Genomic DNA, 27,097 nt, shown 5'->3' with positions numbered 1-27,097 from the left:
ACTCCTGAGGCAGCCAATTCCAGGTGTATTGGACACCTATCCATGTGAAAGCACACTGTGGCCTACATTTTGCTGCCAAAGGAATTGATAAAACTGCATTGGCAATATCAATTGTAGCATACCACTTGGCTGCCTTTGACTCCAGTTCATATTGGAGTTTCAAGATGTCTGGTGTGGCAGCACTCAGTGGTGGCATGATTTTGTTCAGGTCATAATAACCCATTGTTAACCTCTATCCTCTGTCACTTTTGCACTGGCCCCATGGGGCTATTAAAGGATGCATGAATCTTGCTGATTGCTTCTTAGACCTCCAACTGATGAATGAGCTCGTGGATGTGAACCAGGGAGTCTTGGTTGTTGTTGTATTGCCACCAGTGTACCATTATTATAGCAACTGGCATATGCTGTTATCCTTCAGCTTGCAGCAAGTCCACAATGGAGAGATCTTCCAAGAAGCCATGTAAGGTAGACAGCTGTTTAATCTTCTCTGTATTCACGGTGAAGACATCAAAAGCCCATCTGTATCCTTTTGGGTCCTTGAGGTACCCTCTCCTGAGTCAGTCTATGACAAGGATACCCAGGGCCTCTGGGCCAGTAACAGTAGGGTGCTTTTGCCTCTGGACCCTGCTAAGCTCACCTCAGCCTCCCAACATCAGGTGTTGAGATACCCCTGTCACTCCAGAAATCCAGATGGATTCTGTGCCCTTATACCCTCATGGCACTAGGGTACACTATGCACTGGTTTCTATCAAAGCCTCATACTTCTATGGATCTGATATGCCAGGCCATCAAATTCACACAGTTCAGTAAACCCAGTCATCCCTTTCCTCCTCCTGGACAAAGGCAGGGACCTTCTCTTCCTAGCTGGAGTATTCACTGTCTGGCACTTACAGTACCAGTCCAGAAGTCCCTTCACCAGAATCAAGGGAAGCGATTTCAGTCCTTCAGCATCTAGGGGATAGCTGATCACCGCCTTCTGTCTCAACAACAACTAAGCTGGCAGCCTTCTTGGATAGCCCCTTCTTGGCAGCAGCCTTCCCCCTCAGTTCGCATACATTGGCTCCCAGTTTAAAAGTGGGCTCACCATCCCATTTCCTCATATCCTTCACCTCCCGTCATGCAGGAAGAACCAGAAAGTCCCAGGTGGCATGCACCTGGGGCTCCCTTTCCCTCTGATCAGGGCCAGAGGGGACTGGCTCCATGGAGTGTCCCATGGGGACAAGGAGGGAGAGAGATTCTCTTCAAAATTTCAAAGCCAGGAAGATGCTCTGTCCACAGTTGACATACCCAAATCTGGGCAATATAACATCGCCAAGCTGTTGGAATATCATGTTGGTGCATTTTGGACCACATTCCTTCATGTGGCCCACATACTCAGTAAGTCATTCAGATCTTTGGAGACCTGGTTATCATCCAGGTCACTGTAGATGACTTCCAGTGCTGTTAATTCTCTCAGGTGCTGGATTCCTTTCTCAGTGGTGGTCCACTTCCCCTGGTAATTCACAAGATCTCCTTCGAGTGCATATCTTGTCTTCATGCTTGACAGGAGCTACCTCCTGAGATTGTGTATTGTTGACTCTTTTCCAATTCCTCCATCAATTCCCCAGTCTCTCATGAGGAATCCCAGCTATTGAGCTTCCTTATTTTATAATTCCTGACTCTTGGCCCACTATCCCAGCATCAGAGCAGCCAGGCAGCAATCGCTGTCTGGGATCTTTCTGCACGTCTCAAAGTTCTCTTGAGGTCCTAGCTTTTATTGCATTCAGATTTCATTGCCGAGCATTACGTCATACGGACTGGAACACCCCTTTCGTCAGTTTGGGTCAGCTGTCCTAGCTATGCCCACCCTCAGCCTACTGGCTTTGGGGTGAAAGATTGGAGAGATAGATATGCAAGCACTGCTCAACAATAGCCAAAACATTGATGTGTTATCAACACCATTCTAGGTACAAATACAAAGCACAGCACTATATGGGCTGCTCTGGGGAGTGTTCACTCCAGCCCAGCTAGAACCAAGTGTTTCTTAAGCTAGAGAAGGACAACACATGAAAGCACAGCCATGAACTACCTCGTTGACCCAGGCAGCACCACCAATCCTCTCCTACGTTCATACAGCCTGGAATGGGAGGCGTAGCCTCCTACACATGGTCTATATACTCCTTTACCAGAGACAATATTCACACACTCTGGGAGAGTCAATAAAAGAAAAGCGTAGGCATAAGAAACTAATCAGGTGTAAGATTTGGTCGTGGCTTAAAAAAATGTCTTTAGGAAAAAGACTTCCAAATCAAAGAAACTCAGCAGAGGAAACCAGAAAATTAAATTTATAAAAAATAGGAAGATACTGAAAAAGTTAAGAAGACTTTAATAAAACAATAGCCAAAGGCTTTAAAACAAACAGTGAGAAATTATTTGTGTGTACCAGAAGCAGTGAATGGAATTCAATCAGATCTCCATTCAGTATAACAGGATCTTGGAACAACTTGTGCTTACATAAATACTTACCTGTATGTGCTCTTAGATGTCTCAATATCGAAATTAATCCCACACAGGATATGTGCAGGTATGCTAATAGGTCTGTTTGATTATGGAGACATAATGGAGGCAAGTCAAGAGGGGAAAGAAACACTGAAAAACATCTTGTCTTTTGTAGCATTCCTCATTGAAAAGGATCATTAGCATATATTATTTCATTTAATGAAATTGAATTGAAAGACACACAAAGACGGAAGTAGGTTCTAGAAAATGTTGACAACTTACAGAAACAAAGTTGTAGCTGCAGACAACCAGAAATACCAATAATGAAGGTGTATACTGTTTGTAATTATGTAAATATTCATTCATATGAACTGTACATGAAGATTTGAGAGTCACATTCTCCAAAATAGCTCTAAGCAGGTTCTGCAATTTTTCCTAGACTCTTAAGGATATTTTATAGCCCAAGATCAATCGTATATCACTGTAATTATGTTAGTTTAAAATTATTGTGAACATCAATCTATGAGTTAGCAAAATATTTTGATTACAAAGCAGACATCTTCAAAGTTTAATAATGTCCACAGTAAAATTCAACAATTTCTGGACCCAAAATAAATAATAACAAAGAAAATGTAGAAAAAAGTATCTTATTTAATAGTGAGATACAGTAAACTGCACCTAACAACTGAGATTCTTTAGTATACTCAGTTTTCTGTGAAAAGAGGAGAGCAGTGAGGAACCACATACGAAAATGAAAAATTCTTTCAGGTTAGTCAGGTACTGACAGAAGTGTCATCAAGTTTATGAAAAATGCTGCTATTTGGGTTATTCAGGACAATAGAAAAGCAGTTGAATCCAGGGCTATCTGATGTCAAATGGCCTTTTAAAAGGCCTATCAAAATTCCAGCTCCTAAGGTACTTTTCTGAATGGAAAGCTGTTCTTAGTTGATCTGTGGTCAGAAAAGAAAAGAAGAAAAGATGATAGAAAATAGCCTGAAATTGATAAATAACATATGCTAAACCAATGGTATGTTCACAGTCAGCTTTGATCTTTACCTCCAGGAAAAGAATGAGAAGGGATTCAGGGCATTGCTCTAAACATTATTTTTAGGGCTATTAAGGCCTTACTATAAGAAATCTTGAAACCAGCCCCAAAAGACTTCCAAGTAAGACTGTAGATTTGCCATAGTCAATAAAAGGTAAGCAGGTCAGCATTTAATTCCTGCTAAAACCTGATGGAGATTGAAACCTTTCTCTTCTTGCTTTGCTTAGACAATTCAGATCTCACGGATGTTTTCCACGCATTCCTGAGACATGGTGGCAGGGGCAGGTACAGGCTCTGAACATGCTCTGGTGGTGATACTGGCTTTAACAGAACACTCACCATTCACACCCTGACACAAACAAAAGCCGAACCATCCAATTCCCAAAAGGTGTCTTCAGCAAATGGTTGAAAGCCAGTCTAAATGGTCTTTGCAGCAGAAGCTGGAGAACTGAGTAGGAAAATCTGCAGTGATGTTCATAGGATCAGAAAGCAAGAAAACCTGACTTTCTGATTGTATGGTTAGGATAGATATGTGGGACAACAGTAATCCTAAATCATGTTCTCTGAACCTAATACAGTGAGTGTATCATAATGAGAGTCTGTGGCCTCTCTGTCTCAAACCACTGTGTTGTAATAGACTATAATGAAAAAATATTAAGCTTTGCAGACACCAAAGTACACTTTAGCATATATTTTTTCCCTTTTTTTTTTTTTTTTTCTCCCAAAGGCTTCATTGTCGCTTTCCACAGAAGAAAAGATGTTTGATACTCTTGGACTCATTTGCATGATTTGGTGGTATATGATGCTGTTTCATCTCTTGCATGCTGACATCCAGTGTGTGGGGTGTAAGTATATTTTTGTAGATATAATTTGAGAAACAGGGTTTAATTCTTTATTTATCAGAGATATTTGCAATTAATCTGGCAATTGCCATCTTAAGCCCAACAGATACCCTCCTCCATATTCAATAAAAACAATAGCATATCCTTACTGAACTTATGCTGTAACATTTTCAGCAGAGACACATGAATCACCTATTACAAATGTGAAAATGAATTGGAGAAAAATGGAACTGTCCTGGGAGAGCAGCAAAAATTTCTCCAAGTACAAATGTACCATCAGGGACAGCAACATGGAAAGCATACAGAAAGAGGTAAACATTTTATTCATTGAGATAAATAACTGCACCTTTTTCTTTACCTTTTATTGATTTCACTTACTTTGTAAAAATGAATCAGTTGCAGGTAAAATCAGATCAGTGATTGTTTTGAGTCTACAGCTTGATCTGTCAGGGGCTGTGGAAAGCCATCACCAACACCAGGGTGCATTTGCTGCAGGAGGAGCATCCTCTGCATACCATAGAACTGAAATTCTGGCACCAAAGTGGAAAGGAGGTGACAGCCTGAACTGTACCTACATTGAATCATGAATAGAGATGTAGCTGCTGAAATAAGGAGCTGTGAGTGAGACTAGGTGAGACTCCTAGAGAATTCAGAGAGACATAGATTCTTCAAATAAAAAATTAATTCCTCAAACACTGTCATGGATTTTCGTTATCTCAAGTTCTTCACTTCTTTCTCAGAAAATTGGATTATTGGATTATTCGTAGCACAGGTTATGTTATAAACTCACATTACCTAAAGAGAAAAGTACGAAGCTTGATAGAAAGAGAGAGAGAGATGGCTTATTAAGCCTAGCAAAGCAGAAGTCTTAGTTAGAAAGACATATTTCAAAAACAAAGCACGTCTTTATTGAAGATTTTAAGTATATTGCCATAGGTATCTTTCTGATCCCTAAGGAGGTCAGATGAGGACTTGTGCTTTAATTAATCCTTTGATTAAATTCCGTAGTGGTTCCCTCATTTATTAACCATCTTCTGCTAGTCTTCTCTAATAGTAGTTGCACGTTAGTGTAGCATCCAACTCCTGAGCTGCAAAGCATTCTGTGCAGTTGTGCTTTTGATCACTCAGCTGCATTCTACATCACCCTGAAGTGGTAAAGGAGAAAGTCAGCTCTTGAGCCTAAAACACATACGTATACATGCAAGATTTTCACCCTACGAATTGAGTTTATGAGTTGCACCTCCACAACCAGCATCTTCTAACACCAGCAGAGGAAAAACAAAGAAATAAAACATAAATGTATTCTTTTTCAGGTGAATAGTCCACTATGCATCTTTCCAGTGGAACAGTACATACCTCTGCATAAAGGGGTATTCTTTATCATTGAAGTGCCAAACACAAACATCTCAAAAGCCTGCACCTTTATCCCCGGAGGTAATGTCAATGGTCTGGGTAAGGTTTTCTCTATTTGCAATCTTTTAAAGGCAAACATTGCTTTAGAAAACAGTTCCTTACACAGTAGGTAACTCCTTTATTTTCTATTAAAAATTATTTTTGCAGATCTGCTAAAATCATTTGCTCTGTAATTAATGTTTCCACAATTCTGCAGGAGACACATTACTACAAATGTATCACTAATTGCATTATTCTCTTTCATAATAGGGCTCCAAAATGCCACTAAATTACAATGGTTAAACGGCGGATTCGAATAACTGTTCTGGCTGTTACAATTTAAGATGTTAGTGCCCATTTCTTTATGAAATGCTTTTTGCTAGGCTGTTGGTGCATTGGTCAGGAACCAGACCACAGAGCTAGTTAAAGGCATGGTCTGGGGATCAATGAAACCCATAAAATGGGAGGAGAAGAGGAAACTAAATGCTGGTGATGAGCAGCTGGGGGAAAAATGAAGGTAGCAATGTCCTAATCTGGCCCTGGTGTGCATGTGCACACACACAGGCACAGACACACAGGTGAGAGTTCCCTCGGCTGCTGTGCACCCGTCAAGGTGAGACGTTTACAAAGATATTCTGAGCCTGCCCTGTGAGGGAGTTAATCAAAGCGGGGTTTAGGCAGGTCTTATGTTCATAATTCTAAACCTGAAGTTTTTATGGCCCATTTTCCCCTTCCTTCTGAACTCAGAGTCCTCCACTAAAATTGTCACCAGTGCTCCTGCAGCTGTGGGTAACTGAGGTATTTCAGACTTGACGGAGGTGGTGAGATTAGCAGCTTGAAAGTACTCCCTATTCAATCTCTTCCTGGGAACTTGAAAGAGGAAACACTCACAGCAACTGCCTCTCACACTCTCACGACACACTGCTTCCTAAAACCTCTTGCTTTTGGTGCTTTTACCCAGCTGGCCCTAGCTCCAAGCACGCAAGTTCCCCAGAGGCTTCCTCCCCTGCTCCCACAAGCGTGCCCTGCATACTGGGCACTGGAGGCAGTAGCAGAGGAAGCCTCCACCCTTTTGCAGAAGTTGGGCACATCGAAGAAAGAGGCAGAAAATCAGCTGAAGGAGAATAGAGAAGGAGGCTGAGCATGCCTGCACAGCCCAGCCGTGGGGCAGCTTCCAAAGAAATGAGGTTCCCACTTCAATGTGCTCCAGAAAAAGAAGAGCTCAAGTCACTGTCACCCACATCAGGGTGGAAAGATCTAGCTAGGAGGCTATTTGATCAGAGGGCAGAAAAAAGCCCAATCTAACTCGTAAAAGTCCTGTTTTTTTAAATGCTGTGCATAAACACTTCCAGAGCAAATTCCTGGGCATTAATTACAAAAGGAGAAATACTTCTTTCTGTAGCACCAAGGATGGTGTTAAAAGGCAATGGGCCTCCCTTTATCTCTGTGAATGCACTACTCACTTCCAGGTTTCACAGTTCAGGGTCAGTCAAAACAAGGTGAGAGTCCAGCTTTCAGTTCTCATGCCCAACCCAAGGGATAACCAGCTAGAGTTGCAAGTGTCTCACATATCTAAGCATGTGTCAAGATCCTCCAGCTTGGAGTAGTCACACCATTTTTCCTCATCACAGATATTCCTGTGTTTGCAGGCATGAATGGGTCAGCCATTGAAAACTTCTCCTGTGTGATTTATAACGTTTCCCTCATGAACTGCACATGGCAGGCAGGCAGGGATGCTCCAGGAGATACCCAATATTTTCTCTACTGGCAGAAATCAAGGTAAGTTGATCTGCTGGAGTCTAGGGAAGTCTGAATTCTCATTTGACACATCACACTGCCCACGTTTAACTAAAATACCTTGCTATATACAGATATGACGATGAGATGGAATGTGAGCTTTACATTAAAGATGGAAATGGCAGAAACACGGGATGTAGATTCCAAAATGTGTCGATAAAGACTGAAAAAGCTTACTTCCTGGTGAACGGGTCTAGCAAAGACTCCCTGATCCAGTTCTATGATGAGTACATTGACCTATATGAGATTGGTAAGTGATTGTTTTTGGTTTATTACTGTTTTATAAAATAAGGAAGTGGGGAATTTTTCTCTGAAGAGAAAAGAAGAATAAAACATAGTCCGTAGCCATCACAGGATCCTGCACTGCAGGACAGACTTTTCTCCTGATAGCTGACAGAATATAGTTCTAAAAATTAACTAAAAAAAGCAAAGGCAGAGGTAGCCCGAAATAACTGCTTGGAGAAGTGGTGTGAAACATATCCATAGAATCCAAGTAATGAAATGCAATAGTTAGACTTCCAAAGCCACCTTTCTGATGGGCTTATTTTGCCATCTCTTAACCCTATGCCTCTCTGAGAGCCACAAGAGCTACATGTCCTAAAACTAGAAGGAGGTTTCAACTTGCAAATTAAGACTAAATTAGTCAAATATGTGGGTACTTATGCGTGAGCTAAGTGTTTAAGCTCCATTAGAGATATGAGACAAGATTCATGTTCCTAAAAATATGCCTCTAGTGCTATTTGAGACACCCTCAGGCACTCGAGGCATCTACAAGGCTTGCAGATGTGGCCCACAACCTGTGAGAGACCAGAGTCCCTCCTGGGTGTCCTATCTGATTTGAAATGTGGGGCGTGAGGCTGACTCCTGCCTGCAGCTGATGCAGGCTGTAAACCCCTGAGTTATGCAGCCGAGCACGGCGTCTCCATGGTACACCAAACGGCTTTGCAGGCATCATGGGCTCTACTGATGAGGTCTCCACTAACTATAGTGGTTAGACACTTAGGTCATACCTAGTCAACTATATTGTAGGCACTAGAATTCAGAAGCCTTGATCTCCTATCCGAATACTACCACACGCACAAAAATTTTCATCTTTTTTCCTGTGGAGACTTGCATTGTCAATGTGAACTTTAGACATGGAAGAAAATGGCACTCTTCTGACTGTGCTACTGAATTACACAAAATCCTTCATACTTTTTTTACATGAACTTCAGTCACTTCGGATATTCGACAACTGAAGTAATATATTCCCAAGTTTCTCTATTATGTTTTACTCCCATTTACTAGATAACATTTGTTAACATCAGTAGCACACAGCTGTACATCAGTTGCCTCAACTTCACATGTATTTTGCTATGAACGTGAGTTGTAGCTGATTCCTGACCATGTTTACATTAATTATTTTATTTCTTTCCAGAAATACTCACTCCTCCATTGAATGTGACTGTCAATTGTACTAGAGATTCAGCGGGTTGCAAAATTACATGGCAACCACCCCTTACAAGTCATGTGGAAAACCTAAACTGTTTTCAGTATGAAATCAGCATACAAAACAAGGTAAGATAAATTTCTTGTTTTGTATTTGGCACCATATCCTGTACATGCATATTTATAATGTGCAAACTTTTATTTCTACTATTTATTAACTTCTCTCTCACAAGCTGTGGTGTCCTGCTGCTCCAGCGCTACTGGCCTCGCATCCCACCGCTCATGACCTTATTTCAAATTAATCAGAGATGCAAAGCTGAGAAGCAGAAGAGAGCAGGGAAATGTTACGAGGGGTCTCAGTACAGACTGGAAGAGCACCTGAGATGCTTTCTTGCATGAGCACGTCTCACAGGAGATGACCACGTGACGCAGCCTGCGGTCTGCAACAAGGGTGCTGCCTCAGTGGCAGCATCCAGCCCAGGCCAGGGGCCCTCATGCTCACTCTGTTACCCTGGGCACCTCTTCTTCAATCACCCTGATGGCATTTTGCAGATGCTGGAAAGCTCACAGCTGCCACTCAATTTCAACAAGTGGAACTGTTTTGCCCCCCTAGCCTCTATATTTCTCCACCACCATCTCTCCTGGTGTCTGTCACCCTTTGGCAGCCTTCCCTCAGATGCTGTTCTTCTTCCCCTGGTGCCCGATTGAGCCAGCCTGACCCCCACCATTGTCTACCCAACATCTGCCAAAACCTCTGTTTTGAAAGCAGTGCTGAAACAGAAGCCACACTTCTGGAATTTAGATACCAGTAACTCAGGGGAAAGTTCACACAGGCAATGTGTGATGTCCGCAACGGATGTGTTTGTTTTTCAGTGAGTTGCCCTCTACTCTCTCTGCAGTCAGATGTTACCCATCTCCTTCCAAGGTAGATAGATGACAGACAAATCGTGTCCTTAAAGAAGAAATTCTTCACTCAGAGTGGTGAGACACTGGCACAGGTTGCCTAGAGAATTTCTTCCTTAAATCTAACTGAAATCTACGCCCTTTCAGTTTAAAGCCATTACCCCTCGTCATATCACTACACGCTCTTGTAAAAAGTCCCTCTCCAGCTTTCCTGTAGGCCCCCTTTAAGTACTGGAAGACTGCTAGGTCTCCCTGGACCCTTCTCTCCTCCAGGCTGGACAACTCCAACTCTCTCAGCCTGTCTTCATAGCAGAGATGTTCCAGCCCTCGGATTATCTTTGTGGCCCTCCTCTGGACCCGCTCCAACAGCTCCATATCCATCTTATGTTGGGGTCCCCAGAACTGCACACAGTACTCCAGGTGGGGTCTCATAAGAGCGGAGTAGCAAGTACCCCATAGCAGCTAAAATGGCACTGGACATCTAAGTTTAGGCAACTCATTTGCACCCTTCCTGTTCACAGCAAAGGCTGATGACTTCCATCATGTCTTAAATTGAAAGAGCTCAGCTGACAGTAACGGGGAAATACTAGCCTACTTTATAATGCTACATACACACTGCGTGTGTTTTCTGAAGTGAGACATTCCTTCCAATAACATCTTTCTGACTTTTCCATTATGCCAGCTATCTGTCTGACATTACCTGTGATAGATGTTTCCAGGATCACAGCTTTTCAATGATTTCTGAGATCCTTGCTAAAATCACTGCTATTGATTTTGTTCACTCATTTTCGAACCTATCCTTTGTTCAAAATTTTGAAGTTCTATGATCCAGGTCAATAATTGATTCTAGTTAATTAAATTTTGATTGTATGGGATGTGTAAGTAGCTCTTCACAGTATTTTGGGCAAAGCCTCTGAATATGGATTAGTCAGATGTCTAACAGAGACTTTAACTGGAAGGAGGGTGAATTTGCTGTTCGCATCAATTTTCTGCCCCAAGGTATCAAACTATTGTGAAATCACAGCTTCCAGATCTGCTGTGTTTGGAGGATGACTTGATTGTTTGTGTAATACTTCTGCTGGATGGGAATGTACAGTGCAAATATGACCTCAGAGGCAAATACAGCTTCTCACAATCACTGATAAATAATTCATGTTTCCTTCCTTTTCTAAAATGCAATGGAGGAAGCCAAAACTCTGAATAAAATGCTATCCTCTGGGACATTACTGGAGCAGAATATTCAAGTGATTTTTCAGTTTAAAATTACTTATGATTATTATGGGCAAGAAAACGAGAACAAGAGAGGGACAGATATTGATTATTTGACAAGAAAATAATAAAAAGGAGAATTTGTCTTTGGTTTTCAGGATAAGCCAGAACAAGAGAAAAAGAATCATCCTGTAAAAGTAAGTATTTTTATCCTATACAAATCTGTGCTTTTGCCCATCTAAGCATAGAAATATTATTACATAGAACATAGTTACTTCTAGAACTATAGTTTTTGTATCAATATAGCAATGAGATTTCAGGAAGATATGTTCTTGTGGTATCTTTATGTGGAAACTTCTTACTATATCCCTTTTGGATGGGGCAGCTTAAACTAGGCAAAATTTTTCATGAATTTCATGAAAATTCATACTTTTCATTTATCACACAAATACATTTTGATTAAGACATATGTAATATTTTGATTAATACAAATTGGAAATATTATTTTTCTTGTATCAGTTGCTGGAAAAATACCACTGTAGTTAAGGACAGCTAGATAGAGGAAGCACCAAGATCTTCAAAACCTGTGGAAGTTAATAGGGATCAGCCCTCGGATCATCTTTGTGGCCCTCCTCTGAACCCGCTTCAACAGCTCCATGTCCTTCTTACGTTGAGGGTCCCAGAGCTGAATGCAGCATTCCAGGTGGGGTGTCACAACAGTAGAGTAGAGGGGCAGAATCACCACCCTCGACCTGCTGGCCACGCTTCTTTGGATGCAGCCCAGGATATGGTTGGCTTTCTGGGCTGCAAGCACACATTGCTGGCTCATGTTGAGCTTCTCAACCACTAACACTCCCAAGTCCTTTCCCTAGGGCTGCTCTTGGTCCATTCTCCACCCATCCTGTACCTGTGCTTCGGACTGCCCCAACCCATGTGCAGGACCTTGCACTTTTTTTGAGCATCATGAGGTTTGCACAGGCCTCCTCTCCAGCCTGTCAAGGTCCCTCTGGATGGCAACCCTTCCCTCCAGTGTGTCAACACCACCACACAGCTTGGTGTCGTCAGTAAACTTGCTGAGGGTGCACTCAATCCCACTGTCCATGTCTCCAACAAAGATGTTAAACAGTGTTAGGCCCAGTACCCACCCCTGAGGAATATTGCTCATCACTGGTCTGCACTTGGATATCGAGCCGTTGACCACAACTCTTTGAGTGTGACCATCCAGCCAGTTCCTTATTCACTGAATGTTCCATCCATCAAATCCATGTCTCTCCAATTTAGAGACAAGGATGTCATGTGGGACAGTGTCAAATGCTTTGGACAAGTCCAGGTAGACAATATCAGTTGCTCTTCCCTTATCCACCAATGCTGTAACTCCATCAGAGAAGGCCATCAAATTAGTCAGACACGATTTGCCCTCAGCAAAGTCATGTTGACTGTCACCAATCACATCCTTTTTTCCCATGTGCCTTAGCATAGTCACCAGGAGGATCTGCTCCATGATCTTGCTGGGCACAGAGATGAGACTGACTGGCCGGTAGTTCCCCGGGTCTTCCTTTTTTCCATTTTTAAAAATGAGGGCTATGTTCCCCATTTCCAGTCGGTGGGAACTTCACTGAATTGCCACGACTTCTCAAACAGGATGGATAATGGTTTAGCAACTTCATCCGCCAGTTCCCTCAGGACCTGCGGATGCACCTCATCAGGTTCCATGGACTTGTGCACCTTCAGGTTCTTTAGATGGTCTCGGACCTGATCTTCTCCTACAGTGGGTGGTTCTTCATTCTCCCAGTCCCTGCCTTTGCCTTCTGTGACCGGGCAGCGCAGCTGGAGCTCTTACCAGTGAAGACTGAGGCAAAGAAGTCATTGAGTATCTCATGACTTCTCCACATCCTGAGTAACCAGGTCTCCCGTTTCCTTCTGGAGAGGGTCTACATTTTCCCTAGATCTCTTTTTATCACTGACATACCTGTAGAAGCTTTTCTTGTTGCCCTTGATGTCCCTGGCCAAATTGAATTCTATCAGAACTTTAGCTTTCCTAACCTGAACTCTGGTTGGTCAGACAATTTCTCTGCATTCTTGCCAGACCATCTGTCCTTGCTTCCACCCTTTGTGGCTTCCTTTTTGTGTTTGAGTTGGTCCAGGAGTTCCTTGTTCAACCATGCAGGCCTCTTGATGTTTTTGCCTGACTTCCTCTATGTTGGGATGCACCACTCCTGAGCTTGGAGGAGGTGATCCTTGAATATTATCCAGCTTTCTTGGGTCCCTCTTCCCTCCAGGGCTTCATCCCATCGTACTCTACTGAGCAGATCCCTGAAGAAGCCAAAGTCTGCTCTCCTGAAAACCAGGGTAATGAGCTTGCTGAGTGCCCTCCTTGCCACCCTAATGATTTTGAACTCCACTATTTTATGGTCACTGTAGCCAAGGCTGCCCTTGAGCGTCACACTCCCCACCATCCCCTCCTTGTTGATGAGAACAAGGTCCAGCATAGTACCCCTCCTTGTTGGTTCTTCTATCACTTGGAGAAGGCAGTTATCATCCATGCATTCCAGGAACCTCCTGGATTGCTTATGCCCTGCTGTGTTGTCCCTCCAACAGGTATCAGGTGGTTGATACCTCCCCTATGAGGACTAGTGCTCATGAACATCACGGTTTTAAATTTGAGAAGAACTACTACATACTTACAGAATAATACAAATTACTTTTTTATAGAAACTGTGTCAGGAATTTAAATCTCAAATTTATTAGTATTTATTTATGGGGTGAAATGCACAGTCTGATTTCTTTGATTTTTAGGTGAGGAACAACAGCTACGATTTCCAAAATTACAATCAGAAAAAAAAAATACATTCTGAAAATCAGAGCAAGTGGAAAAAGCTGTCTCGTAAGCTCAAATTGGGGGGAATGGAGTGAACCCATCGAGTTTGGTAAGACTGTGAAACTTTTTTTTCCCAGTATTACCATATTTGTCCCCCTTTCTCCCTCACACTCACAGATATTAATAGAATCTTAATTCTTACCGAGTGACATGGAAGGAACTAGTGAAAATTAATGTGGAGGAGATGCTTACGTACTACGGCAACAGAGGCTGATACCAGCCTTTGATTAGCTGGGATTGTGAAGGCAGCAGTTTCTCAGATGCCAGGGCTATAGGAACAGGCTGAGATAGACCCACTCCTGTCTTCAGTCCCAAGAGCTGAGGTTACCTTTCAGTTCTTTAAGTTTTTGCCATAAATATCATCCTCTTCCTTCCGCATCTTCCTTTTCACCCTTTCCTCAAGACATTTTTTTTTACAGTTCCACCACTTTTGCTCTATTTTTCTTCCTGGATATTGTTTCTCCTTCTCCAATTTTTTTTTTTAATTTGCTGAATTTTAAATGTTCTAAATGGTTTAAAATGCCTCAAATATACCTGAACTTTTTGACAAGGTTCTGTAAGAAGTCAAGTAGAAGTTCTTCAGATTATTCAAAAAATGAGGTGAAATTTGCATTCATTACTTACAGTCACAATAGTAGCTTTTTGGCATGCTAAGTTATTTCTCTCTTGGATGTTTCAGGTCAAGGGAAAGATTACTTTATTTTTGTGATTTTAATTCTGATAGCACTTGGAACACTCTCAGTGACACTGCTCCAATATTGTCTTTTCAAAAGGTAAATCAACATTATCAAGGTAGAAGCTATTGATATAGTAGTATTTCTATGAAACACATTCCTCCTATTTCCTACCCTCCTACCTACAAACGTAAATAATTTGATTATCAATGTCATAAAGTATTATTACCAGTATTGTGGATGTCACTTCAACACACAGAATCGCTACAGGTGAAAAAGGGGAAAGGATGTTAAAGTTAGTAAGTGGCTGTTTCCACTAGATCCTGCAAAAACATTTCTGTTTTTACTTTTAAGCATTTAACATCCACATTGCTTTGAAGCCATCGGCTTCACACACTACCAGACAAGAGGGAATGAGGACAAATGAACATGTCTTTATTTTGATGAAACTTCTCATTTAGTGATGGAAGAAAGTTGTGTCGTGATTTATTGAAAGTCATTGTTTAATGAAGTATTTACTGTGACTCTTGGGTAACTAAAATTTATTTTGTGACAAGTGATTAGATAGCTACCCACCAGTCTATACTCAAAATATTTTCCTTACCACTTAGTGATTTGTAGAGCAATAGCTATTCAATCTTGAAAGTAAAAAATGTCCTTAAGGTACAACACAAAATATCAGTATTTTTAATTTCTTCACAATCTCACTTTCTACTCAAAGGTATTGCCATTTCAAAAGCATATTTTCTCCTATTCCACAACCAAGAGACAAATTTAATGCATCAAATGACGAAGATATCCAGGTATGTTTTCAATTCAGTTAAATTTCTTAACTATAAACCACAATAGGCCCAAGACTAGAATAATTGGCATATAAAGATGAGAGCTAAACTTGGTCCACTAAAAACTAATTTGCTCCCATGCAAAGTATGTTGTTTCGAAATTAGAAATGCTCTGTGCCAGTGCTGAGACTAATGATTACTCTGTATGTATTTGCAGTCACATTTTAAGACCAGAGTCATCACTTTTACTGGGACTAGTAACTTCTGTGTGTATTAGTTTTGCTAGGTTGCTTTTCATACTTTGAAAATAACCTAAGTGAGAAAGCTTCTGCCATTAGTATTTTCAAATATCAATGATCATAATACAATGTCAATATATATTTTATAAGTCTAACCTGTACACATGTAAAAAATCCTGTTGCATTGAATTATGAAAAAAGCAGGGCTAGATAGTCTCACCAGCTTAACTAATCTTCCTCTTTGATTCAGCATAATAATTATGACAATCTTGATGTTTTGTGCAAACTGTGTTCAGTTGATACTCTATAGCATCCCTATGTAGTCTATTTTAATGTTTAATTATCTTTACTTTCAGAAAGCTTTTTAGTAGTCTGTTTTACTGCACTTAAAATCCACTACATCTCATCCTTATTCCTTTCCTGTTTACAGCAGCTTACACACTTGCACAGTCATCAGCAACTACCTCTCCCAGTCTTTCTTCACATGTCATGACAACCGGGCTTCAACCCTTTCATGCCTCTCTTCTCATTTGTCCATTTGAAGAGTGGTTTGCACAGTGTCTGCATAGCAAGGGAATGCCTTGTATCAGCCGGCAAAGTAAAGTCCTACTTCTAAGTTCACAAGGAATCAGGCTAGTTGTTTATTGTCTACAATGTTTCAGTGGGCACTACCACCCTTTTCAATGAGGCTTTCAGAAGTGACAAATTCTCCATCAATCCTTCAAAAAGAATCCTCAAAGCTTTAACTACTAAAACTTTACAGTTTTGGTAACTGTATTCCAGTACATTGTCCCAACTTCTTTGTCTTTGGTCCTACCGTCTTTGGCTTTAATAGAAGGCAGGTAGCAATGAAACTTAGGATGAGCTTCTCCATATATCTCAAGTCATAAATACCTGGCAACTCGCTTCATATCAGGCTGCCACAGCTAAAACTACAGACCAGGAGTCCATAGTCCACCAAATTATTAAACAGTAATTGCTAGTAGAGTAGCAATCAGTCTTTCAAAAAAAAAAAAAAAAAAAAATCTCAGATCCTCCGGATTGCTTGCTTTTACTAAACTTTTACTTATTTTACTTCCAAATTCCTGTACACACTATCGGAATTACTCGAATCACTCCACTACAACCCAGAAGCCTTTGTGGATGTGGTTTTGTAAGCAGTGGCACAGGCATTTCCACACAGGCAGCAACTTATCAGTAGTAACTGCCAAGAGTTCAAGTGAAGCCCTCAGCTCAGGTTGCCTCACACCTGCCAAGCAGGCACCATGAAGGTAATTTGTAAGTCTGACATGTCTGAACAGTTTCTAGACTCTTTACCTATTTTAATCTGGTCTTAAAGCCTAGTTTTATTTTACCTCTTCTCTCCATGCTCAGGTATCTAACACTGATTGAATGCTGTAATTGTTCAAAGCAGGCAAGAAAGCACAAATAGGTCACCTCGAGAGAGCTCTCCTCCATTTAACACCAGAACTACCTCTTCCTGGCATTTAGTGCTAATGCATTTATGAGCTATTTTGAAACATGTTAATGTCCTTTGCCAATAACATCTTTTTTAAAGCTTGCCTTTCCTCGGTTTGTCCCTACTTACTGGATGATCTTCCACATTTTCTCATTATTTGTCCTGTTTCACAAAACAGCTTTTCCTTAGATCACTGAAAACTCCCATGATTTACAACCCTAACCTTTCTGCACTGTGTTCGCACTCGTATCCTTAACACTCCTGTTAAAGAACTGCTGGTTTTCCTATTTGCTGTGGGTAAGATCCTACCAACCAATTCTTTCAGTACATCAGACACCTTGCATTCCAATAATCCTTCTTCCTCCCTCCGCTCCACCCCCTCAGCTTTTTGGTCATTCTCACCTCAAATGCTTTCCTCACCCTTGCTCAGAACTATATTTTAACACTTTGTTTTCTTCTTTTCCTAAATTAAATACGTTCCAAGAACTTGCAAAACACATTCTGTTTGCAGATATTGTTTTCCTCAGAGAATGGCTGAGTAGCAGAAAAGGCTATGACAATCAAGCCCTGCAGCATTTACCAATCCCAGAGATTTCCTAGACAAATCCTCACCAAGACAGCCTTGTTTGATGTTCTGTAACATACCCTCAATACAATAGCAAGTCTTTCTTCCTTTTTTTCCCCTCCTTACCCCACCCAGTACTATCCCTCCCACATTTTTTTTTTCAAATCAAATTTACCTGCCCTCAATATTTTAAGCCCCAAGCCCTGTATCAGTACTATGCTCTCACCCAACAACTTCCACTCTTGCAGAACCCGCACATTAACCAACATAAACATATGTAAGAGCAACCGAAACATTTTGTGCATAGTCTAGTTAATCCCTACATATGGAAAACTCAGGCAATACTCACTGAATAAGTTTCTTCCACTGTCCCAGTAAGGATGTCCAGTATTTAAACTAACCTTTATTCCTTTCCCTTCAGCTGACAAACAGTTATCAGTGATCATATGTTAAAGGTCAAGCAATCCTTAACAGCCCTTAAACTATGTTTGTTTCCTACAAGCATTTCTCATCTCTTAAAATGGCAAGACGAGGTGCTTTTGGTACTGGTGTATCCAATATTTAGAAACGTCTTCTCTGAACATCAACAGTGACTCTGTAGCTCATTGCATGTTACAGGGTAACGAATTTTCCTTCTCTTTAGACTAGATATGTAAACCTACCAAAAAACAGTTGTACAGAGGAAATAACTATGGTTGAAGAGATGACCTAACTTCCCCAAAAGAAAACACACTTGGGATTCTCCAACATGAAAGAAAGCCATGGATCATCCTCCTGACAACTAAGGAGTACTTCAGAGCACAGATTAGAAATTAGTATCACCTATAAAACTATTTATCCCACCTAAAATGGAGCAAGGGAAAAGAGTAGAGAAAACCAGTAAAATTTATCCTTTTCCCTTTGTTCAAAACCACAACGCCTGGCAGCTAAGCTTTTCTGCAAACACTTGGTGAGAACGTTTGCTTAAACCTCGCTGAGATTTTCTTCACAACAAGGCCTCTCATCCACAAGACAGAAGAAATTTGGTTTTATTTCCCATCTTCACTGCTATGATGCTTCTTTCCTCTCAATATAATTATTTCCTATAGAATGACGGGACTGCTCTAGAACACCACAGTAGTTAGTTTTCCCAGCTTATTTTTATTTACTTAGAGTATTTTTTGAAGGGGAAGCTAGCTATTCAAAATGCATTTAAAATTGCCCTTCAACCTTGCAAACAGCAAACTGTCACAGTATATTCAAACTTTATGCAAAACAGAAAATGAGAAATAAAATGGACACTTGCCAAAAAGTATGTGAGCTGCCAGTCAGCCATTTCATGAGCTCAGTACATCCAAGGCAAATGTTAATATTTTGCAATATTAATATGGACTTAAATCAAACAGTATGTAAGTCTTAAAAAAAAAAATCCAGTGTAACAGTTCTGAGAATCGGAATAAAATCTGTAATAAGATTTAATAACTGGATTTTAAATGTAAACATTTCCTCACACCAATGCCTTTTATTTATTCCCTTCGAAGTGTACAAGCTCTACTTCCAATGCCTTTTAAAAGTAATACAGATTTTAGAAGCCAGCGTTTTCTCTTACAAATTCGAAGTATTTTCCTGTTAAAATATTTTTTCAAAATAAATACATTTCAGCAAACATTTCAATAAGGCAGAAAACAAATGCTTTTTTTAAAAGTCTCATTTATTGTTTGCCTCTTATGTTCCCACACTGCATAATCACACACTGAAAATTGCTGCTGCATGACTAAGGGAAGCCATATGCTAAAAAAACCAAACACCGAGTAGTACATGCTGAAAGCACAGCATAGGTAAATTGCAGTTCCACTTAAAGAAACATCCACACTTACATTGGTTTCTTTTCCTATTTCTTCTGGTTAAAACCTAATTCTGGAGAGGAGGGGAGTTGCTCAAGTAATTGTCACGTTTGGTTCTTCCTCACCAAGTCAGGTTATGTGAGGTATCCTATCATCACCTCTACCTTTTGAGCTACTGATATAGAAAATAAACCTAACCAACATATTAATGTAGACAAAACCTCTTCCCCTGCCTCCAAAAAATCAACATAATTACAAATGAAACAGCAGGTTGATTGGCAAGGCCAACATCAAACGACCTGCCTGCACCACGAGAGAGCTATTGTTACCAAACAGGATAAAACCACTTGCATTAGGTTCATGAAGCTTGCCACTAGTTTGAGTACAAAGCAGCTGTGCAGTGTACTTACATTCAAACACAGATGTCAAAAGCAGTGCTTCTGCAACAGTGAAAGGAAAAAGGTAATTACGTTTGAGGGAAAGGCAATAACCAGCCAAAGCCAAGTAGTTAAGTTAAACACTTCATCTTGAAGAGCAACCTCTAAAGGCACACAGAAGAACAAGACAGCTCAGCCAGCCTTCAGTGACTCATACAATGACAGTTTCCTTCTCGAGATACAGGGAAAGTTCTTAAACATGACTGGAAGATGAACACCTTGTTTTCCTTTACTGGTCCCCCTACCATGTCTTTGCAGATTACAAAGTATAAAAGTAAGTTATATACAGATGAAGAACGGCACATAGGTATTACATTTTCTCAAATCGCAGTACGAGAAATTATTCAATCTGATTTTGGTCTTCTGACAATCCTCAGAACTAGGCATCCATCAGTTAATATGGAAGGCTGATCGACCTTCATCTGTATTTTACAGCTACACAGAAGCATACATACTCCCTCGCACACACCCCATCAACTTCGCCTCATTTAGAATGAATCTCATTTCAGATTAAGGTTACCTTCCACAGAGGTACTGACCACTGCTACAGATCAGGCCAAAACAGCAACCTGAATGGCATGATCAGTATCTCCAAATAGCAGCAACAATACAATGCGTAGGCTACTCGGACGTTGAAGGCATTTACTAGGTTCTTGGGTTTTTGCATGAATGCCGTGTTGCTTTCTATACTGATTTATTATTTTTTTTAAAATTCATTTTGAGCTGTTTTACCAAGTGCAAGAGTATTACTTTTTGACTGTCCTTGGGACTTCAGGTTCTCCTAGCACTACAGCAGAAAACCCCCCATTTCAAATAAAATGAAAAATTACAAATCAATTCCTAGAAATCATGCAAAAAGCCACTTGCAGCAGCCCATCATACACTATCAGGCACAAAGAATGGGAGTGGTTTCTATTAATATAACCCATGCTTCCCCCCCGCAAAGTTCTCACATTCAACTATTTAAAAAAAAATTAAAAAAAAAAAATAAAATCAAGCTTATTCTGTTACAGAGTGCAGTGTAAGTGTATCAGAGGAACCATTACCCTAAACAAGTTTTCAAACAAAAGAGGCTTTCCCAAAGCTTTTATGTAATAATTTCAACACGGACAGAGTAAGTATTTTTATTGTTTTACAGCAGAATGCCCCAATTTAAGAACAAAATTGCTAGATGTTCAGCTGTGCAAAATGGTACATAGTGCTTCAGTACAAGTGGAAAAGAACATGATTTGTTAGCAAGTACTTTCAAATACAATTTTATGGTCCTAGAAGATAGGACTTGAAACCAGGGACTGATCCACAGGCACGCAACTTTTTCCTGCCTAAATTGGACCCAGTCTCTTTGGACCCAGAACCAACGCCACTGATTCTTCATTGCTGAAAAAAAAAAAGTCACCACACCGAATTGCCAGATTCAGTGTCTTCATGCATGTTACGGAGAAATGGATCAGTCCTCTATGCCAGTTTCTAGCCCCATCTACAAATATCATCTGGCTCCGATAAATAAGACTCACAGGAATTTCTTGAAGGTCAATGGTCCATAATGGTAGTTATTCTACATGATCTGCTCAACTTGATTTCCAATTTTAGTTAGGCTGTTTAAATTACTTTCTTGAATTCATCATACAGCACAAGCACAAAAGCACCCCCCATGCCTCTGAGAACATTGGACCATGCACCCTTGAAGAAGGCCTTTCCTCCCTCATCCCTTGCAATCTTCCGCCAGCAGTCAATTGTTCCAGAGTACATGATATCAGCTGTAGAAAAAGAGCAAAGAGTCATTTTTACCTCCTATAATTGTATCTAAGATGTTTTTAACAACTGCCCTGTTTCACGTCTCCAGCTGCTTTGTGGTGTTCCAAACACATTTTAAGACTGTAACACAATACTGAGTTCAGGCCATAGAACAGCTTCCTATACACTTGCCTAGTTATTAAAAGCTAAGCCACAAAGCAAAAGCGTTAAGCCTTCTTTTTGGCAATTATACTGTCCCCTAATTGTCTTCATTTAATTTGTCACTGCAAGCAGGCAGTCCATTTGCCCATTTCATATTCTGTAAAGAAAAGTCCTCAGCATAATTCCTGACAAACACCACAAGGTATGAGCCCTACTGGATTTCCTCATTCTTTCAACGTAATATAACTTACATCACATTTATGGAACAAGGAACTGTAAGTGCTGAGGGATGACTGTTTGGAAAAAGGAACTCTATCTTGGCTAATGCTGCCTGAAGAACTGCAGAGATTAACAGCCTACCTCCTTTGCGTCCTGACTGCATCATCATTCTACGCCGCACTGTATCAAAAGGATAGGAGACCACTCCAGCCACAGCAGTCACCGTCTGGGCAATCATCCAACTGATAACAATATGAGTATTTCTGGGATCTGGAAGCATGCCTGCAGTAAAAAAAAATAAGTAATTAGCTTTTTATCTTGTTCATCCTCCTCCAGTTCACTCACTGCATGACAACTACTTTACTATAAGTATTACGAAACATTGTAAAGCCATCTTTGAAGTTGCAAAGAGACACCTGATAAGCTTTAAACATGCTGAAGCAGTACAAAAAAATAATAGAAGTAAATTCAGAGGATTTTCTTCTCAGTAAAACAGGTAACACATTTAAGCACCAGGGTTCTTTTCAGACTGGCATGAGAAGAGATCCAAATACTCCCTACTCTTTTTAGAAATAAATGTCACTAAACTAAGTCACTGTCCCTGTGAATTACATGAAACTGTAAGCTAGCATCAACAACCGCTACGCTCAAATGTCAAGCTTAACAAACAAGTGCTTTGTAAAAGCACTATTCTCACTTTAAGTGGTCTAATATAACCACAGTAATGCACTGAACAAAAGAGGACTTGCAATTGTGTATGGTTACCAACATGCTTTGACGGCATTAGGAAAAACTCCAAGGACAAGTACAAAACCAGGAGCACTTGAAAGTAGCCTGTGGCCATCAATACGTGCCTGAGTTTCACCGTGAACACTGCAGTGTCGCTGATTTTGGCACCGATATCCCCTTCCACCTCCACGCTCACATAAACAACAGTTACTATAGACAGACACACAGTAACATCCAAGAACAGACATAAAGAAACAGTACAATTCTGAAAATAGGTTTATTAGATCCCATCTGAAATTTTACCTTTCGCTGTATCATAGATCCCAAAGTAGGCAGCTCTATAGATGATGATGCCTTGGACAGAGACATTGAACCCTTGATACAAGCCACGGAGACCATCAGACTTGGTAATTTTGACTAGGCAGTCCCCTAGACCAGAGAATTCTCTGTCTGCACCAGCTTTTCCAACATCAGCAGCCAAACGGGTTCTTGCAAAATCCAAGGGGTAGACAAAGCAGAGGGAAGTGGCTCCAGCTGCACCACCAGACGCCAGGTTACCAGCAAAATACCTCCAGAATTGAGTGTGCTTGTCTACACCTCCCAAGAACACCTGCTTATACTTATCCTTGAAGGCAAAGTTGAGAGCTTGAGTTGGGAAGTATCTGATGACATTTGCCAAGTTTCCTCGCCAGAAAGACAGCACTCCTTGCTCCTTTGGAATACGAACTACACAGTCGATGATACCCTTGTACTGCTTATCAGCAGCAATTTGTTTACTTGCGTGTTGTACCTGCAAATAAAAACATGTATTTTGACTGTATGCCTTAGCAGGCCTGCACTACAGCTGGGCTTAAGTCTGCTTACATGAAACAAAAAGCTGTTAAGCCTGAATGCCTGACGGCAGTGGTGCACAGAGATTAAGCCTCTGTTAACCATGGTAAACCAGCTGTAACAGCAAACTTCCAAGCGAAAGCTCCTGGGTTAGTCCGAATCGTAAGACTACAAAGAACAGTCATTTATTCGTATTTTAGTGAAGACCAAAGAACTCAAGGATTAACTCAAATTAATTCTCAAAAACTGAAATCCTAGGTTTTTACGCACATACAAAACCAGAAACCGTACGTGAATGAAGAACCATAGATACAGAAGGTCTTGTACAATCCAAAGCACCAGAAAAAGGCTTAAAAAATCGCCTCCCAGCTTCTTCAGAGCTCAGGACTTGCCAGAATAGGGCGGGCCGGCCACGAGGAACAACGGCAAGCACAAGACAAGTACGTGAAGCCTGAGACTACCGAGAGCCCTTTAGGGACAGAGACGGGCCTGCAGGCGGAGGGGGCGCCTGAGCGAGCGCCATGACGCCGAGGGGACTTCCAGCCGGTGGCAGGGGGGAGGCCGGAAGGCAAGGGAGACCGGAAGGGAAGGGAGGCCGCCAGCCCCGCGGCCCCCCCAGCGCCCGTCAGCGCTCCCGCCGCCGGCAACGGCGAAGGTCACGCGAGTCACCTTGGGGCGCCCCGCGCCCCGCCCCACGCGCCGGGGTCACGCGAGGCCCCGCGCGCCGGTCGCGGGCCCGGCCCCGCCCCACCCCGCCGGCGGGCCAATGCGCTGACCGGGCCGCACCGTCACGTGAAGGTCACCAAGATGGCAGCGCGCGCGACGGCCCTCCCAACCTCGCCCTCTGCGCGCTCGGCGCCAGGAGCGGGACGGCAGGAAGTGACACCGGGAGCCGCCCACTCGCCCCTCCCCACCCGCCCCCCGCCGCAACGGCGCGCCCCGCATAGCGGAACCGGCTTCCCCGCGGGCGCCCACGGCCCACATGACCTTCCTGTCAGCACCGCCGCCGCCAAGGCCGCAGCCTCGCGCGCGCGCTCTTTGTCCCGCGCGGACAACGCGCGCGCCCTCCTTCCTTCCCTCTTCCCCCCTCGCCCATCCCGGCCCACGCGGGCCTCGGCGGGATGAAGTGACGGGCAACCCCCGCCGGGCTCGGCCGCGCCGCTGACCTGAAGCAAGAGCTTGACCCGCTCGATCGGCGCCACCGCGGTCTTGCTGATGGCGGCGGCGACACCGCCCGCCAGAAAGTCCTTGAGGAAGGAGATGGCCTGGTCCGCCATATTCGCACCGTGCCGGAGCCGCCGGGGAAGACAGACCGCTGCCGCTCAGGCCGAAAAGGCGGGCCCGCCGCCGCGCATGAGCTAAATGCCGGGCCCCGCCGGCACCGCCCCCGAGGCGGTGCGGCCAATGGGGCGCCGGGGGGCGGGACCGCCCCCGGCGCCCCATTGGCCGCACCGCCTCGGGGGCGGGGCCTCGCCGCCGGGGGCGGGCGGGGCCGGGTCGCCTCAGGGCGGTGGGTACGGCGGGGTGCGGTGCGGTTCGCTCCCCGCCCCTCCCTCCGCACATCCCCCGCCCCTGCGGCGCCAGTGGCGCAGCGCCGCGTCGCCCGGGCCGCCCCGGGGCTGCCGGCTCCCTCCGCCCGCGGCCGCCGCCTCTGACGGGCGGGCGAGAGGCCTCGCCTCTGCCCGAGCCCGGCCCCCGCGGGGCGGGGCGGCGCGGCAGACCCGTCACCGCAGCGGGGGCTTGCTGTCCCGGCGCGGCCCGGCTTCAGCCGGGCGGCAGCACAAGCGTGCGGCTCACCATGGCTCACGGGATTTTTTCCACGCCCGTCGCTTTCTGAAGCGTTTTCTGCGATTGGCTTTGTGCCGTTCTCGGTGGGGCACGCAGGAACCCGCACAATCTGACGGGTCACGTCTGGCGGGGCACCACGCGCGGGGCGCAGGTCTGTCATCCCGGCCCGGCAGCGAGCGGCACGCCCGGAGGGAACGGGCGAACGGGGAGGCTCCTTTGGAGGCCGCTGTCGGGAGGCAGTGTCGGACGGGGGCACCGCTCCCCGCGCGGGGCCCTGGCTGGCAGCAGCGGCCGTTCGGTGGAGGGGAGCGGGTCTGGGGCGCTGTCAGGGGGTTTTGCTCTCTGCTCACCACCGTCAGGGTAATGCTGATCGAAGGCATCTCCTTGTTTCCAGGTTCTGTTCCCACCTGCCCCTCCTCACCGTTGCGGTGCCAAGCGTCGCATCACCAGGCTTTTCCCTCTCAGTCACTGAGCTGACTCGAGACAATGAAACGCCAAGGAACTCGGCTGCGGTTTCCTGGAGGGGCGATGGGGAAGCGTGCTCCCAGCTGCTTGTTTGGGCGCTCAAAGTTAGATCCTGTGAGAAGCTCTTCTGCGGGTTGCCCAAGGACGGACTCATGGCAGGGCGTCTGCTTCTACAAAGAGGCCTGGTGTCTGTAATTTTTACTAATTTTATTGCACGCTGAAGAGAAATTTTACTCCTAAGGCTAAACCTCTGTCTGAAATGATACCTGTTCTTTCTAAAGTCAGTCTTGAAATTGTTCTAGCTGGAGGGTGTTAATTAACGCACACCTTTGGTTACTTCTTTCACTTTTAATGGAGGTTTCTTACAAAAGTAAATAAAGCCAGACTTTTTTTTTTTTTAATAGATGACTGGTGAACCACAAAGTTGCAGTAGCTGAGGTGTCTGAAACCACTGGTTACACATGTGTGTACTTGGCAAGATTTCAAAATGAGAAAATGAGAGGATCTCAGAGGGCGTGTTATGAGAACAGGATGTGCCAGGCATAGCCTTTGTCCCTGTTGTAGTACAATAGACTATGTATTACATGTCACTATATTTTTTTTTCACATCAAAAGATACAAAGTAAAATGTGTGCTATTTTATATTCTAAATCATAATACAGTGAAGTGACTCCTGTGCCCACATAGGGTTAGGCACACACAGCCATGTTTTGGATGTAATTAGTGAAAGGCTGTGATGCATATTTTCAAGCAGGCACACGCAGCTTAGTGTGGTAGTTTTCTTTTAAAAAAAGCTCTTAACAATGTTAATACTCTCATAGCACAACACAATGTGTGCAAGGCTGGGATTTTTTTCCCCATCAAATTTTCTATCAAAGAATTTCATACTCTCAGACTCTGATGTGTCAGTTTGAGAAATGAAGGTAAAACATATGTAACTTTTGAGATATGAAACTATTCAGTCAATAGTTGTTCACCTTGGGAGCTCAGACGCATCTGACTGGGGGAAATCCTTTTCACTTTACCACCATGCTTTTCCTTCTGCTTCTGCACTTTTTTTTTTTCCTTTTCTGTCCTTTATCTAATCTCATATTCTGCTATCCACTTTCTTAAGAGCTCACAAATTAAGCAGGGCTAAAAAGGAGGAGGTTCTTGAACTAAATGCGGTGCCCCCACATTCCATCTCCAGTTATAATCCCAGATGAAACTTACGCTTTT

The 27,097-nt window shown here is 43.1% G+C and overlaps 2 protein-coding genes across 2 annotated transcripts; one reads left to right on the top strand and one right to left on the bottom strand.

Annotated features, from left to right (window-relative positions):
- Positions 1-281: 281 nt before the first annotated feature.
- Positions 282-14,778, top strand: LOC104372567 (granulocyte-macrophage colony-stimulating factor receptor subunit alpha). The gene is given in 12 exon segments (XM_009978285.2): positions 282-460; positions 3,312-3,393; positions 4,191-4,368; positions 4,540-4,676; positions 5,679-5,799; positions 7,407-7,536; positions 7,629-7,804; positions 8,972-9,111; positions 11,253-11,285; positions 13,891-13,929; positions 13,931-14,021; positions 14,652-14,778. Coding segments are annotated over 12 exon segments (1,404 nt in total). The 3' UTR covers positions 14,750-14,778.
- Positions 14,779-21,022: 6,244 nt separating this feature from the next.
- SLC25A6 (solute carrier family 25 member 6) lies at positions 21,023-24,960 on the bottom strand. The gene is made up of 4 exons (XM_086619124.1): positions 24,793-24,960; positions 23,099-23,585; positions 22,208-22,348; positions 21,023-21,708 (listed from the first exon to the last, which is right to left on the bottom strand). The coding sequence occupies exons 1-4, from the start codon at positions 24,901-24,903 to the stop codon at positions 21,551-21,553; spliced, it is 897 nt and encodes a 298-aa protein (XP_086475250.1). The 5' UTR covers positions 24,904-24,960; the 3' UTR covers positions 21,023-21,550.
- Positions 24,961-27,097: the final 2,137 nt, after the last annotated feature.

The sequence above is a fragment of the Tauraco erythrolophus genome, chromosome 1 (assembly GCF_009769465.1).
Source record: "Tauraco erythrolophus isolate bTauEry1 chromosome 1, bTauEry1.pri, whole genome shotgun sequence".
Lineage (NCBI taxonomy): Eukaryota > Metazoa > Chordata > Aves > Musophagiformes > Musophagidae > Tauraco > Tauraco erythrolophus.
The sequence above is the reverse complement of the archived record's forward strand: the minus strand, read 5'-3'. Positions and strand labels throughout refer to the sequence as shown.

Bases quoted from the DNA above. Each gene is read 5' to 3' on its own strand.
- SLC25A6 (XM_086619124.1), bottom strand. From the start codon at position 24,903: ATGGCGGACCAGGCCATCTCCTTCCTCAAGGACTTTCTGGCGGGCGGT. The intron at 22,349-23,098 runs GTAAAATTTCAG...TTTTTACTGCAG, and splicing joins GATCTATGATACAGCGAAAG to GCATGCTTCCAGATCCCAGA. The intron at 21,709-22,207 runs GTAGGCTGTTAA...CTTTTTCTACAG, and splicing joins GCAGTCAGGACGCAAAGGAG to CTGATATCATGTACTCTGGA.